General features: G+C 46.2%; 1 protein-coding gene across 2 annotated transcripts; it reads right to left on the reverse strand.

The window, feature by feature from the left end:
• Window positions 1–462: 462 nt before the first annotated feature.
• On the reverse strand, window positions 463–11616 carry Commd7 (COMM domain containing 7). 2 transcript variants are annotated; one of them, XM_055618022.1, is made up of 9 exons: window positions 11413–11616; window positions 8099–8149; window positions 7736–7838; window positions 3714–3770; window positions 3593–3630; window positions 3003–3093; window positions 2700–2749; window positions 1539–1587; window positions 463–821 (listed from the first exon to the last, which is right to left on the reverse strand). In XM_055618022.1, exons 1-9 carry the CDS (start codon window positions 11494–11496, stop codon window positions 745–747), a joined length of 600 nt encoding a protein of 199 aa, XP_055473997.1. In that variant the 5' UTR covers window positions 11497–11616; the 3' UTR covers window positions 463–744. The 2 variants fall into 2 exon arrangements, with proteins under 2 accessions (XP_055473997.1, XP_055473996.1); XM_055618021.1 differs by having other exon boundaries at window positions 8099–8152; window positions 11413–11615.
• Window positions 11617–13261: the final 1645 nt, after the last annotated feature.

Consider the following 13261-nt stretch of genomic DNA (forward strand, 5'->3'; position numbering starts at 1 on the left):
GAGACAGAATCTCACTTTGTTGCCCTGGCTGACCTCTAACTTTAGTGATCTTCCTGTCTCTGCCTCCTCAGTGCCAGGGCTACAGGCGTATGCCACTATACTTAGCTCAGATGACTCTAAAACCTGTGGAGAAAAAGATAGTAGATTCAGAGCTTTCTTTAGAAACGGTTTTTCTTTTAAGTTATCATTCGACCAAAAGGTGGTTGGCCTTCTGGACCAAAACAATCTAAGATGGCCTCAGAAGGCTACTTCTTTAAAACACAAAGGGACAAACCAGAAACAGTGACAGGGCCTGGCCCCAGTTCTTCCCAGAGAAGACTAGGCACAGACTTTACACAGATGACTCAGTAGATACTGGCTGGCAATGCCATCCCCCTGCCATGTGAAATAGAGGGGACCGCTCCAGATAAGCCATCCACATGACCTGCCTCTTCCTCAGCCACAAGCAAGCACTGAACAGTCTGACTGAAGGAACCATTTGTTTACTGTTTAATGGGAGGTAACAATAACCCCCTCCCAAAAGAAAGAAAACAGTCCCAGACGCAAGGGCTGTCAGAGGATTCAGGTGTAAAGTCAACCCAGATGGGGGTGGTGGCTCCCCAGAGGGGCTTACAGAAGAACCACACAGGACACCACATATTCAACCCTGGTGTCTTCAGAAACCCATTGCACCTGGACTCCCAGGGCAGCTGAACCCCTGGAGCAGCCTTTAGAGAAGAGGCAGGAACAGAACAAGAAACAGGATCAGCTAAGGCACTCCATGCTGGCTCGGACTCGCTCCATCTCATGCAGGAAGCTGTAGAACTGAGGCAAGGTTAATTCTGGAGAGAGAAAATTTAGTTTGAGATCAGTGTTTCCAATGCCATAGAATCACCCAGGAAGACCCATTTCTACTGGTGCTTGTGGTTTGTTTATTCATTTGACGGGAGCAGGCCTGGGCCTTGTTTGCAGCAGAGCTCCACCTCCAGGCTCACACCCATTTCCTCTGGTACATCTCAGCAGTCTTTTCTTTCTCTTTGCACTGCTGGCAACCAAACCCGGGCCTATAGCAGGCCAGGCCAGGCCCCATTCAGCTCCATGCAGCCCCATTCAGCTCCATGCAGCTCCATGCAGCTCCATGCAGCCCCATTCAGCTCCATGCAGCTAAGTGGCTCCTGGTACATAACCCATCAGAAAAAGGGACCGACAGTCTTGACCATGCAAGGGTCTCAGCTCCAAAAAACTGAAGTGTGTATATGTCGTCACACAGAAGCATGGAGGGATTCACAGCGGGCATTCACTACAGGGGTTTCTGCCTCCATTCTACTCCCAGCCTCATCCTTTACCCTTCTACTCAGAGTATCCAACCTCCCAACAGCTTAGTAACTGCTCTGGCACTATGCTTTAAGAGAGGGAAGGAAGTGGGTGGCTGCTCTACAGCCTGGTGATAACCTTGTCTTAGAGAGATGGGTTATGTCAGCCTGTCTTCACCCATCTTCACCAGCCCACGTGACTGAAGGAAAGATGTGGAAAGCTTAAAAATGGGGTTACAGACTCACCTATATACAAATTTTCAGTTTGTTTTCCTTTCTTAAGCACCAACTTTAACTAAGAAGGGAAAAAAAAGAGATAGTAAAGGAAATATAAATACATACATACATATATATATACATACACACAAACTTTCAAATTAAAATGATGGGCCCACAAGATGGCTTGGTGGGTAAAGTGCTTCCCACATGAGCCTGGTGACTGGGTTTGGTCCCTGGCAGCCCACGGAGAGGTGGAAGAACAAGGCTGTCCTCTGGCCTCCACATCCAGGATGCTCATGAGCACCCTACCCATTTCTCTCTCACACAGTAATAGTTACAAAGGGAAAAAAATTAAATGACATAGAGAAAATATATTCCTCTAAACCTTTTCACCTAATCACATCCCAAAGCTTCCCAGGCTCTCAAGGAGACTAAACCCCGGGCTACACCCCAGCCCCAAGATAGGCTTCTAACTTAGGAGTTATGTGAAGTGGACTGAATTGTCCATGTAAAAAAGCCTAACAGTCCCTGAAGCAACTCAACTTTTATGACTAACAGCAAGATGAGCTCCTCTGAAGGCAGGCACCTTGTAGAGCGTATCCTCGGCTGATCACGCTGCTCTGAGACATGCAGGACACTTTATGGGGAACAACACTTAAGAAGATATCAAACCTGTGGTGGTTTGAATGAAAGTGCCCGCCACAGGCTCTTTATGTCTGAATGCTTAGCCACCAAAGCAGAACTCTTTGATAGGATTAGGAGGTAAGGTCTTGTTGGAGGAAGTGTGTCCCGGGGGTGGGGCTTGCTCTCTCTGCTGCCTGCAGATCAGGGATGTGGGAGTCTCAGCTACTTCTCCAGCACTAGGTCTGCCTGCTGTCCTGATAAGGACGGACTAAGCCTCTGAGGCTGAAAGCAAGCCCCCAGTTAAATGTTTTCGTATGCAAGGGTTGCCTCGGTCATGCTGTCTCATCACGGCTTGAACACTGACTAAGACAAAACCCGATGCAGCTTTAATAAAATAAAAAGAGAGAGAGAGAGAACATGCCTTATGAAGCCCAAACTGGCCTTGAACTTTTGATGTTCAAATTCCTGATGGTGAGAGGTTACAGGCCTGGGCCACCATGCCCAGCTTTTAATAACTTTTAACCAGGTTGAAATCCTCCATGTTGCCACTGACCACAAACTTACCTGTAAAAATATGCTTCCCACTTTCTCTAGTTCACTGCTTCCAGACGTCACTGTGACACACACAAAAGGACACTAAGTGACTGACTGAGGACTTCTAAAGAGCGCAGTTTAGTAGGCTGTCCCGAGCAGCCATGTTGGTGTGAATATGAGCCAGAAAGAAGGTACCAGGAATGGAGATGGCTGGCCCCCAATAATGTCTCAGATCAAGGACAAGTCTCCTCCCACCCCGGGCTCTCCAAAAGTCTTGGCAATCCAGTCCCAGGACAGCTAGACAAGTAAATAGGAAGGGACCCATCTAGTTACCTCCAAACCTCCACTCCATATCAATCAGCTGGTTGATCATCAGGGTCTGACCCATGGCCCACTGTGCCAGGGCTGGGGCATTCTGCTTCCACTGGAAGAAAAGTAAAGGCCAACAGCATCAGAGTCATCACCCCTATCTCTCTGCTCCAAGCGCAGCGCTCATCAAACAACAGATAGGGAAAAAAGCAGAACCAATGGCTGAGTCTACCTGTATGCACATATCCAAGACAAGGCGGGAATACAATCTTTTCAACTGGGCATTGTGAAGCCCAGCTGACCTTGGATTTGTTATGTAGCTGAGGCTGGCCTTGAGCCCCACTCCCAGTCCTGGGATTACAGGCAGGCACCGGCTACACCCAATTTCAATTTTCTTTTTTCATCCCAAGATTTAATCCAATTGGAACAATGGAATTAATATTTGTCAAATTAAAGGAGAAAAAAATAGGGCTACCCTAAGCAGAGCTGGTTGGCAGCTGCAGGTGTGTTGTTGAGAAGCTGAAGGAAGAATGGGATGTTTTTGTCTTGCTCAGCATTTTTTCCCCCTTTTCTTTTCAGGAAATATAAGCCAGGACCTTAACCTTGAATTATACCTTTTCAGAAAAGTAAGTGGCTTTCTCCTCACCAAGACCTGTGAGAGAACACAAGAATAATTAACATAACAAAGAGCTCCGAGGTCTCCTCCTCCCCAGGCAACCCTAGGTAAAGACCTACCTAGAGTCAGGAGATCAGTCCGCACTTGCTCTGCAGTGAGGCCCCTCTTCAGCGCACCTTGGAGGCAGGGGAGAAGTCATAAAGTGTAAATGAAAGCATTGCACAGTGGGTAGGATTTGTTGGACCCAACCTACACAGAACACAAAAGCAATAGGCTTCAGGAAGGTCTCAAGTGGATGGGGAGAAAATGCAGCCCTGAAACCACTCCATTTGTTCACTGCACAGTAGGGTCAGTCACCCTCCAGATGGTGGACTGCAGTACTGAGCAATGCGACAGTCCTCGAGACCCATGGCAGCCTGGCGTTTAGTTAAAGTCTGAGTGTAGCCGGCATTGTGGTGCCTGCCTTTAATTCTAGCACTGGGGAGGCAGAGGCAGATGGATCTCTGAGTTGAGGCCAGTCTGGTCTACAGAGCAATTTTCAAGACAGTCAGCAGGGGTACACAGAGAAACTCTATCTTAAAAAAAAAAAAGGCCTTGTGGGACTGGAGAGATGGCTTGAGTCTTGCAGAGGACTTGAGTTCAGATCCCAGAGCCCATCTGGGGTAATCCACAACCCCCTGAAACTCTGGATCCAATGTCTCCTGCTTGTGAGGGCACCTACACTCATGCCCATATACCCCCATACCAGATCTACATACATACACATAACTAAATGAAAACCAAAGGCATTGTGAATGTGACAGTGTAGTTCAGTGGTAGAGGGTTTGCCTAGTATTAGCAAGGCCCTCAAAAGAAAAAGAAAAAAAAAAAAAAAAAAAAAAAAGGAAAAACTCATATACACACATAAAAATAAACAAGTGAACCAAAAAATAATTAAAAAAAAATTTTTTTTTTTCATTTTGTGTTTTGAGTCAGTCTTATATAGCCCAGGATGGCTACAAACTTACTGTATAGCTGAGGATATCCTTGATTTGTTTTTTTGTTTTATTTTGTTTTGTTTTTTTTTTCTTTGTGTAGACTTGGCTGTCCTGGACTTGCTTGTTCTTGATCTTTTGATCCTCCCACTCCTACCTCAGGGAGTGATGGAATGGCATGTACCAACTTCCCTACCCCTCCCTTTCTTCCTTCCTTCTTTCCTTCCTTTCCTTTCTTTTTCTTTCTTGTGAAGCTGGTAGAACTGTTGGCTATACAATCTGTGACCAGTGTTCAGTAGGGATTGTTCTTTCATCCTATCTGATTACAGACAAAACACCTTGGAGAGTAGGGATGGGAAATTACCTTTTAATAGAAAATAATGTCAGTAACAACCACCTTCAAGGCCGGACAGCTTGCTAGAGATTTAAAGCAGCAGCTGACACAGGTCCCTGAACAAGTCCTTATAGATGAGAACCAGGAAAGGCAGCTGCCACTCGACTCAGCATCTATTATCTTTTCTCCACCTATTGTGCTTTGTTTCCCCTGGTGCTAGAGATTAAACCTAGGGCCTGTGCACTCCAGACAGGTGCTCTGCCACTAAGCCATTTATCACCAACTCATCTTTTCTTTACTCTTCCAACAATGAAACCCAGGAGCACCCTCTGCTCCATTTCATCCCAGAAGAAGGTGATGATTAGAAGTGAAGGAGTGGGCAAGAAGCACAGGAAACCCCACCCACCAGGAACCAAATAAATGCCCGCTAGGGCCCTATCAGGCCCCTGCTGAGCTGGAGAACAATGGTCATAAGGGAACACAAGGCTGCAGACAATGAGGAACCAAGAATACTGCAGGCAAGATTTCCTTTCAGATAGAGTAGTGGCCTGTGCTTATCTTTCAGTGATAGATAACTAGGCGTTTGGGAATGAAATGTCTGCTACTTGCTTCAAACGAATCCAGTCTGGAGAGCAGTGAGATGTGAGGGCAAGGGAGGAACAACTCAGTTAAGGTTCGTAATTATTCCAGGGCGATTGGATTTTGTTCTGTTTTCTTTCTTCCTTTTTGTTTGTTTGTTTTTTTTTTTTTTGTTTTTTTGAGACAGGGTTTCTCTGTGTAGCCCTGGCTATCTTGGAACTCACTCTGTAGCCCTGGCTGGTCTTGAATCAGAGGTCCACCTACCTTTGCCTCCTCAGTGCTGGGATTAAAGATGTGCACTACCACCACCCAGCAAGTAGATGTTTTTAAGAACTACATAAAAAGCTAGACACAGTGGACTTACCTTTAATCACAGCATTCTGGATACAGTGGCAGACAGATCTCTGAGATCCAGGCCAGCCTGGTCCACATAGCAAGTGCTAGCCAGTAACGGCTACACACTGAGACCCTATCTCAAAACCTCAAAAACCAAACCAAACAAACAAAACCCACACACAGCTGGGCAGTGATATTTCCATGAAATGCAAAAAAAAAAAAAAAAAAAAAAAAAAAAAAAAAAAAAAAAAAAAAAAATCACTTCTAGAGACATGAACAAAAAAGGCACACAAAATGTAAGCCCTCCTGGGCAAGGTGGCTCACAATGTGACCCTGTGTAGTCAGAGGCTGAGGTGGGAGGACTTCTGTTCAGAGCTACCCTGGGCTAACTGAATAGCTTTGTCAGTAAAGTGCCGTCTAAGTGTGGGGACTCGAGATAGACCCCCTAGAGCCCACTTAGTAAAGCCGGGCATGGTGATGCTCACTTGTAATCCTACCACTGGGGGCCTGGAGTCTCAGTGGTGCTTGGCTCTGAACACCTCACACACGAGCATGTGCACACTCATGTCCCTGCACATACACAAACATGCAAAAACAATGGCAACAAACAAAAAGGAAAAAGAAAAGAAAAAAACTGCATTAAAAAAGCCCATTATCTGCCAGGCGTGGTGGCACATGCCTGTAATCCCAGCACCCTGGGAGGCAGAGACAGGAGGATCTCTGTGAGTTTGAGGCCAGCCTGCTCTACATAGTGAGTCCAGGATAGCCAAGGCTACAAAGAGAAACAAAACAAACAAACAAACAAACAAACAAAGTGATTACTCTGCTATACATGGTGGATCTCTATGAATTCAAGGCCACATTGATCTGCATGCATTGTGAGCTCCAAGACAGTCAAGACTACATGGAGAGACGTTATCTCAAAATAAGCAAACAAACAAATAAAAATCATTATGGGCTAAGGGTTAGGAGAATAGCTTTTAGCATGGGGGAGGCCCTGGGGTCTAGTCCCAGCATCACATCATAAGAGAAAAAGAGCCAGCTGTGGTAGGGCATGCTGGCATGATCTCCGAGGCTGAGGCAGGAGGATCTCTGTGAGCATCCTGTTCTTACATAGAGAATTTCAAAACTGGTAAGGCTACACAGAGAACTCTCTACACAGTGAACTCTACACAGTGAACTCCGTCTCAGAGAGACAGAGACTCAAGTGACAGTGTAAATCCTATCCTTTACTTTCTGGGCGTAGGGAATGAGGATGCAGACCCAGCCTTGAGCTGTCCTCCTCTGCATGGCTCCTCTGCTATGTCAGCAAGCTGCACCTGGGCATCCTCTGAGAATATTACAAGTCCCTCAGATAAAATGACACAGTATTAGCATATAATCAATGTGCACTGCATACTCTGAAGTACCTCTCGGTTTCTTATACTCCCTAACATATTGTAACCACACGTAAATGCTAGTTATACCAATTTCTTTTGGGAATAATAAAGAAAATCATGTCTGTCCATGTCGCATATAGTCACAATTTTTTTTCAAGACAGGGCTTCTCTGTGTAGTCCTGGCTATCCTGGACTCACTTTGTAGATCAGGCTGGCCTACAACTCTCAGAGATCTGCCTGCCTCTGCCTCCCTGAGAGCTGCGATTAAAGCCACATGCAGCCACAGCTGGCTTGGGCATAATTTTTAAAAAAATGTTTAAGGTGTATGCTATCACTCCTGAACTTAAAAAAAAATATTATAATCCTTGGATGGTTGGTTGAGTCCACAGACACAGTCCACTGAGCATTCGAAGAGCTGTGCCATTTACCTCCACAGCTATATTCCGCTGTAGACTGCATGCCCTGCCATGTCTGGCTACTTACTGCTTAGAGGGCTCCCTAACAAAGGAAGGTGCAGGAGGAAGTCAGAGTCAACTCACCATTTGGAACCAGAAGGAGACTTTTCATGATGCTTTTGAGGGGACCAAGACTGATCTGATTGGTGGCGGCAAATTCAGAGAGCTGAGCCAGAAAGCGCTCCACCTGCAGAGGGGACAGGCCTTTATTTAAAGGCCTTATTTAGCCTTTAAAAAGATTTATTTTATTTAGGTGCATGCATAATCGGCCTACATGTATGTTTCATAGGATCTGTGAAACAAGAATTGCAGAGGGTTGTGAGCTGCCATGTGGGTTGTGGGAACTGAATTTGAGTCCTTTGTAAGAGCAGCCAGTGCCCGGACATTCTTCTCTAAGTTGTCAGGCCGTTATGGCAAAACCCCCTTATCTCAAAATGCCTTACTCACCTCTCTGGGCTCAGTTAGGAAATGGAAAAGCACTTCTGTCAGGTCTGAGAACTGCTGCAAAAGGACAACACAGAGAGAGCATCAGCACCATTACTGTTCCCCAATGCCGATCACCCGGGATGGCCCTCACTGTGCCTACCTCACCCTATGTCCCCTCTCCACTCAGTGTGTCACACATCACTCAACTGCAGGTTTTGAGAGAGAAGAATGGTTTCAGACAGGCTTGATGACCTATATTTAACTTATTTTATTAATTCTTTGAAAACTTTACACAGTGTGTTTTGATCATGTTCATCCCTTCCCCCTTTATTATGTGTTTATTTGAGTGTGTGTCTATGGGTCAGTCTAGAGGACAGCTTTCAAGAGCTGCTACTTGCCTTTTACCTTGTTGAGGCAGGGTCTCACTTTTTGTTTTTGTTTTTGAGACAGAGTCTCATTGTGTAGTCCTGACTGGCCTGAAGCTTGATATATAAACCAGGCTGGCCTCGAACTCAAAGAGATCCACCAGTTTCTGCCTCCTGAATGCTGGAATTAAAGGCCAAATGTTTATAGTAAGTATTAGGGGGTGGGGAGAAGCCAGAAAATATAGGTAGGCAAAATAGATGAAAAAAGAAGCCCTTTGATGTCTTGCCATAAGATGTTTCTGTGGTGGCTTGGTTCTGGTTTTGTTGTATTTTGAGAGAGTGTGTCACTGTGTAGTGCTAATTTGTAGACTGAGGCCAGCCTGATCTACACTGTGAGTTGTAGGCCAGCCAAGGCTCCACAGTCTCTTGTTCCTTCTGCTGAAACTCTACATTCCGTGTGTGTGTGTGTGTGTGTGTGTGTGTGTGTGTGTATGTGTATGTGTGTGTGGTGGTGGTGGTGGTGGTGGTGGTAAAAACAGGAGAGCACACACCTACATTTTGCAGCCTTGATAAGAAACAGAAATTTCCCTAGTGTTTCTCACTATGGCTGTTTATCTACACAGAATCTTAATTATCATTAAATGCACATTAAGTAATTGTTGTTTAAGTCTTCTTACATTGCTGTCTTGCCCAGGAATGCTCATCAGCTACTTATCACAAGTAAACATCAGAAGAGATGCTCAAGATCATTCTAGACAAAAGTCACAGGGAAATGTTAACCAGTGAAAGGCGATACCCCTTCATTTACTGGCTCTGCAAACGGAAGTCTGGGGACACAAGCTGCACACTGATGGCTCTAGGGAATATTGGCCAACCTTCCCAGAGGACAATGGCATAATGCATGTCCAATTCTAATGACAATCACAGCCCTAGAACCAGGAATTCCATTGCAAAGAGTATGTGGCTCATATCTGTTCCACCCATGCTTACATAAGAGTTTTTCCCTTCAGAGTATTGTTCACATGAACAAATAAATAAGAGAAATTCAGCCAGGCACAGTAGTGCACTCTTGAAAGCCCAGCACTCAGGGAAGCAGAGGCAGGAAGCAAGCTTGCACTCAAACAAGGCCAAGCATAGTGGTACAGGCATAGCATCCTAGCCTTGGAAGGCAGAGGGAGGAGGATTGCTTTCAGTTCCAGACCAGTCAGGGTTACAAAGACCTTGTCTGGGGGCTGGAGAGATGGCTTAGAGGAAAAGCCTGCCTTTCTGCAGGTCCTGAGTTCAATTCCCAGCAACCACAGGGTGGCTCACAACCATCTGTAAAGAGATCTTGTGCAGGCTTCTGGGATACAGGTGTACATGCAGAAAAAACACTGTATACATAATAAATAAATAAATAAATAAATAAATAAATAAATAAATAAATCTTAAAAAAAGAAAAAAAAAAAAAAAAAAAAAAAAAAAAAAAGACCTTGTCTGAAAATAAGGGAAAAAACACAACAGCAAACTACCACACAGAACTAAGTGTGGATTAATAGATATTTGAGCATGGTGCCACACACCTGTAATCCCAACACTTGGGGAAGCTGAGGAACTTGAATTTGAGAACAGTCAGGGAACACAGAGACCTATCTCAAGGGGGTGAGTGAGGATCTTGTGGCTGGCAAGATGGCTCAGTTGGCAAAGGCACTTGCTGCTAAGCCTGATGGCCTGAGTTCAGTCCCTGGAACCTGCACATTTGGAGACAATTAAAGCCAACTCCTATAGGTTATTCTCTGACTTCTCACACAACATATACAATGTAATGGTTTTTTAATAACCTTTTTCTTTTTTAAAAAAGATTTATTTACTTATTATTTATAGTGTATTTTTAAAAGGATTCATTTATTTACATATACCGTGGCTACACGTACACCTAAAAAGGAGAAGAGGGCACCGATCTCATAGGTGGTTATAAGTCACCATGTGGTTGCTGGGAACTGAACTCAGGACCTTCGGAAGAGCAGCCGGTGTTCTTAACCTCTGAGCCATCTCTCCAGTCCCCTAAAATAACCTTTTTCATTTTTTGTTTTTGTTTTTCAAGACAGGTTTTTCTGTGCAGCGTTAGCTGTCCTGAACTCGATTTGTAGACTAGGCTGGCCTTGAACTCAGAGATCCACCTGCCTCTGCCTCCCAGAGTGCTGGGATCACAGGTGTAGGCCACCAGGCCCAGAAAAAAGAACCTTTTTTAAAAACAGTAGAATCAACCTCTTCTCTCTGCAAATGGAAGCCTTCCAGAGAAGAGTGGTAACAGCAAAAATTAGTCCTCCCTGGCATTAAGATATTTGGTTGTGAATTCTTGGTTTCAGACTTGCCATTTTTCTGCCTTAGCCTTTCAAGTGGTGGCATGACCAGGCATGCACTGCCAACAGATCCTTTTTTTTTTTTTTTTTTTGTTTATTTATTTTGAGACAGGCTCTCACTATGCAGGTCTGGATGGCTGAAACTCATTATGTAGAAGAGACTGTTTTTGAATTACAGAGATCGACCTGCCTTCCTAATGCTGGTGAGCAGGTCTCTGCCCTGCAGAGTTTGGTTTTTAGTCCTCAAACAGGCCTAAGTGTGTGGGGAGCCCTCACTTGGCTAATTCCTGCAGTGTGAACAGGAGGTGGCATTCCAAGCTCTGCAACAGGGATGGGACCTCCAAAGGCAGGCACACCATTCCTTTCCTGGCCTGGAAAGGGGTGTGGTCACCGGTCCTGTCTGAGCCTCTTCCGGCTCAGGCCCAGGGCCCTACTCGGGCCTGGCCATACTGACACCCACACCCGGCTTGCAGTTCGACTTGCCCTCCTTAATATGTTCAACCACCCGGCCCCTCGGAACTCCTCATTCCCCTCTTTTAGGATGTTACAAATCTGATCCCCAGCTGTCCCCACCTCCGGGGTGAGTCAGCCCACTCCCGAGCCCCTCCCACGCTCAGGCGAGGCCCACCTGCGCGCCCAGCTGGTTCAGCTGCTGCATGTCACCGCGAACAGCCTCCGGCACCGGGTCCTGCGTGCAGTGCAGGCGGCCCATGGCGCCAGGAGCCCCTCAGCCCAGCAGCAGCGCTCGCTTCCTCCTCCCGGGTCTCGGGTCTCGCTGCACTTCGGCAACTGCACTTTCGCCACACTCCCAGCCACCGTCCACAGGACAGCGCACGCGCGGCCGCCGGGCTTCAGGAACTGCCTTGAGCATCCCAGTAGGATTCCAAATCTCTGCCAGGGTGACCCTGTATAAAGCGCTTGTCCCATCTGAGCCTCAGTTTCACTGAATAGTGTTATCTAGGGTGACTACTGGGGTTTTCATCCTCCAAAACCTTCAAAGCCTGGAGCACAGGTATTCCTCACTGACTGGTTGCTGTCCATACCATTGCTGTTAAGCATAGGGTAAATCTACCTATTGAATATATTTACCGTTTCTCTATCTCTTCTATATATTTGGTGCGGAGGAGGGTTCCCAGATCTTTGCATAGGCTTGGGAGGCTGTGCTACATCAACAGTCCCACTCCTCCCCCGCCCCCCCAGCAAATAAGTAATGCCCACCAGAAGCCAAGCACTAGTAACAGGGAAGGGCCATCCTATCCCTCTGAGAGCCTACACTACACCAGAGTGAAGCAGCAGACCTGAATCTTGGACAGGCACTAGTGTCATCTAGACAATTTGGTGCAACTGCCAATTGCTCTGAGCCGAGAAGTTTGGTGAGCAGCCGATAATGTACATTTTCTACGAATTCCCAGGAACTATACTTTGAGAGTCTTGGAATAGAGGAATACAGCTCTGGACAGGGCAGTGGCCAGAAGGGTTGACAGACAGACCCACTGTAGCCATGCTAGGACTGGGGTAAAGCTCAGCACTTGCCCAGTATGTCCACCCCCGGAACTCAATTCCTGGCAGGGTGGGACTACCCAACCCTGTGTTCTCTTAGTCGCAGAAGCTCTCAGCCCCTGGGTGAGTGCTGACTCAGCTTCATTGGACAATTAAAAAATGGAGGTATGCTCCCTGGGTCCTAAAGCCTGCCCTACACCGAAACAAGCACTGTATTTGTCTCCAGGTCTAGCCGGAGAGTATCCTAGAAGCTTGGGGGTAGAATTGCCTGTCCTTCTGGTACAGGTTTTGGCTTTTACACTTCCTTTAAAGTTTCCCTTTGGAAAATGTTGATGAAAATCCTCTATCCAGAGACCAAGCATGTGTGTTCAGCCCACAGGGCACATGTGGCCAAAGATAGCTATGAATTGTCCCAACACAAAACTATAAGCTTACTTAAAACATGAAACTGGGTGTGGCGGTGCACGCCTTTGATCCCAGCACTCAAGAGGCAGAGATAGGTGGATGTTTGTGAATTTGAGGTCAGCCTGGTCTACAAAGTGGGTTCCAGGTCAGCCAAAGCTACATAGAAACCCAATCTCAAAAAAAAACAAACAAACACCCTTTTTGTTATAAACTTTTTTTGGTAGTTTTCTCTTGTAACTTAATTGCTCAATTCTCAAGCCTCAAGTGTGAACTTTGGAGATGACAATGTCCTGTGGCAGTGTCAAATGGGTGGACATCCCTAGGAGTGAGTCCTTCTTTCTTTCTCTCTCACCCTTGCCTGCCCTTGTCCTCAAGACCTAGCCATGTAGCTGCCGGGAACTATGTAGACCAGGAACCAGGCTAGCCTTGAGTTTGCAGTGTATCCTCTGGTCTCTGCCTCCTAAGTGCTGGGATTACAGGACTGCCTGTGCCACTGTGCTTGCTCCTTTCTCATCTCATTTAGACTCTGAAGGGACTCACCATATATTCTAGGTTGGTCTCAATTTTGTTTT

The sequence above is a fragment of the Psammomys obesus genome, unplaced genomic scaffold (genome assembly GCF_907164565.1).
Source record: "Psammomys obesus unplaced genomic scaffold, mPsaObe1.curated_primary_1811, whole genome shotgun sequence".
Lineage (NCBI taxonomy): Eukaryota > Metazoa > Chordata > Mammalia > Rodentia > Muridae > Psammomys > Psammomys obesus.

Bases quoted from the DNA above. Each gene is read 5' to 3' on its own strand.
- Commd7 (XM_055618021.1), bottom strand. From the start codon at position 11,496: ATGGGCCGCCTGCACTGCACGCAGGACCCGGTGCCGGAGGCTGTTCGC. The intron at 3,094-3,592 runs GTATAATTCAAG...CTTTTCTTCCAG, and splicing joins CCACTTACTTTTCTGAAAAG to TGGAAGCAGAATGCCCCAGC. The intron at 2,750-3,002 runs GTAACTAGATGG...TGTGTGTCACAG, and splicing joins TATGGAGTGGAGGTTTGGAG to TGACGTCTGGAAGCAGTGAA.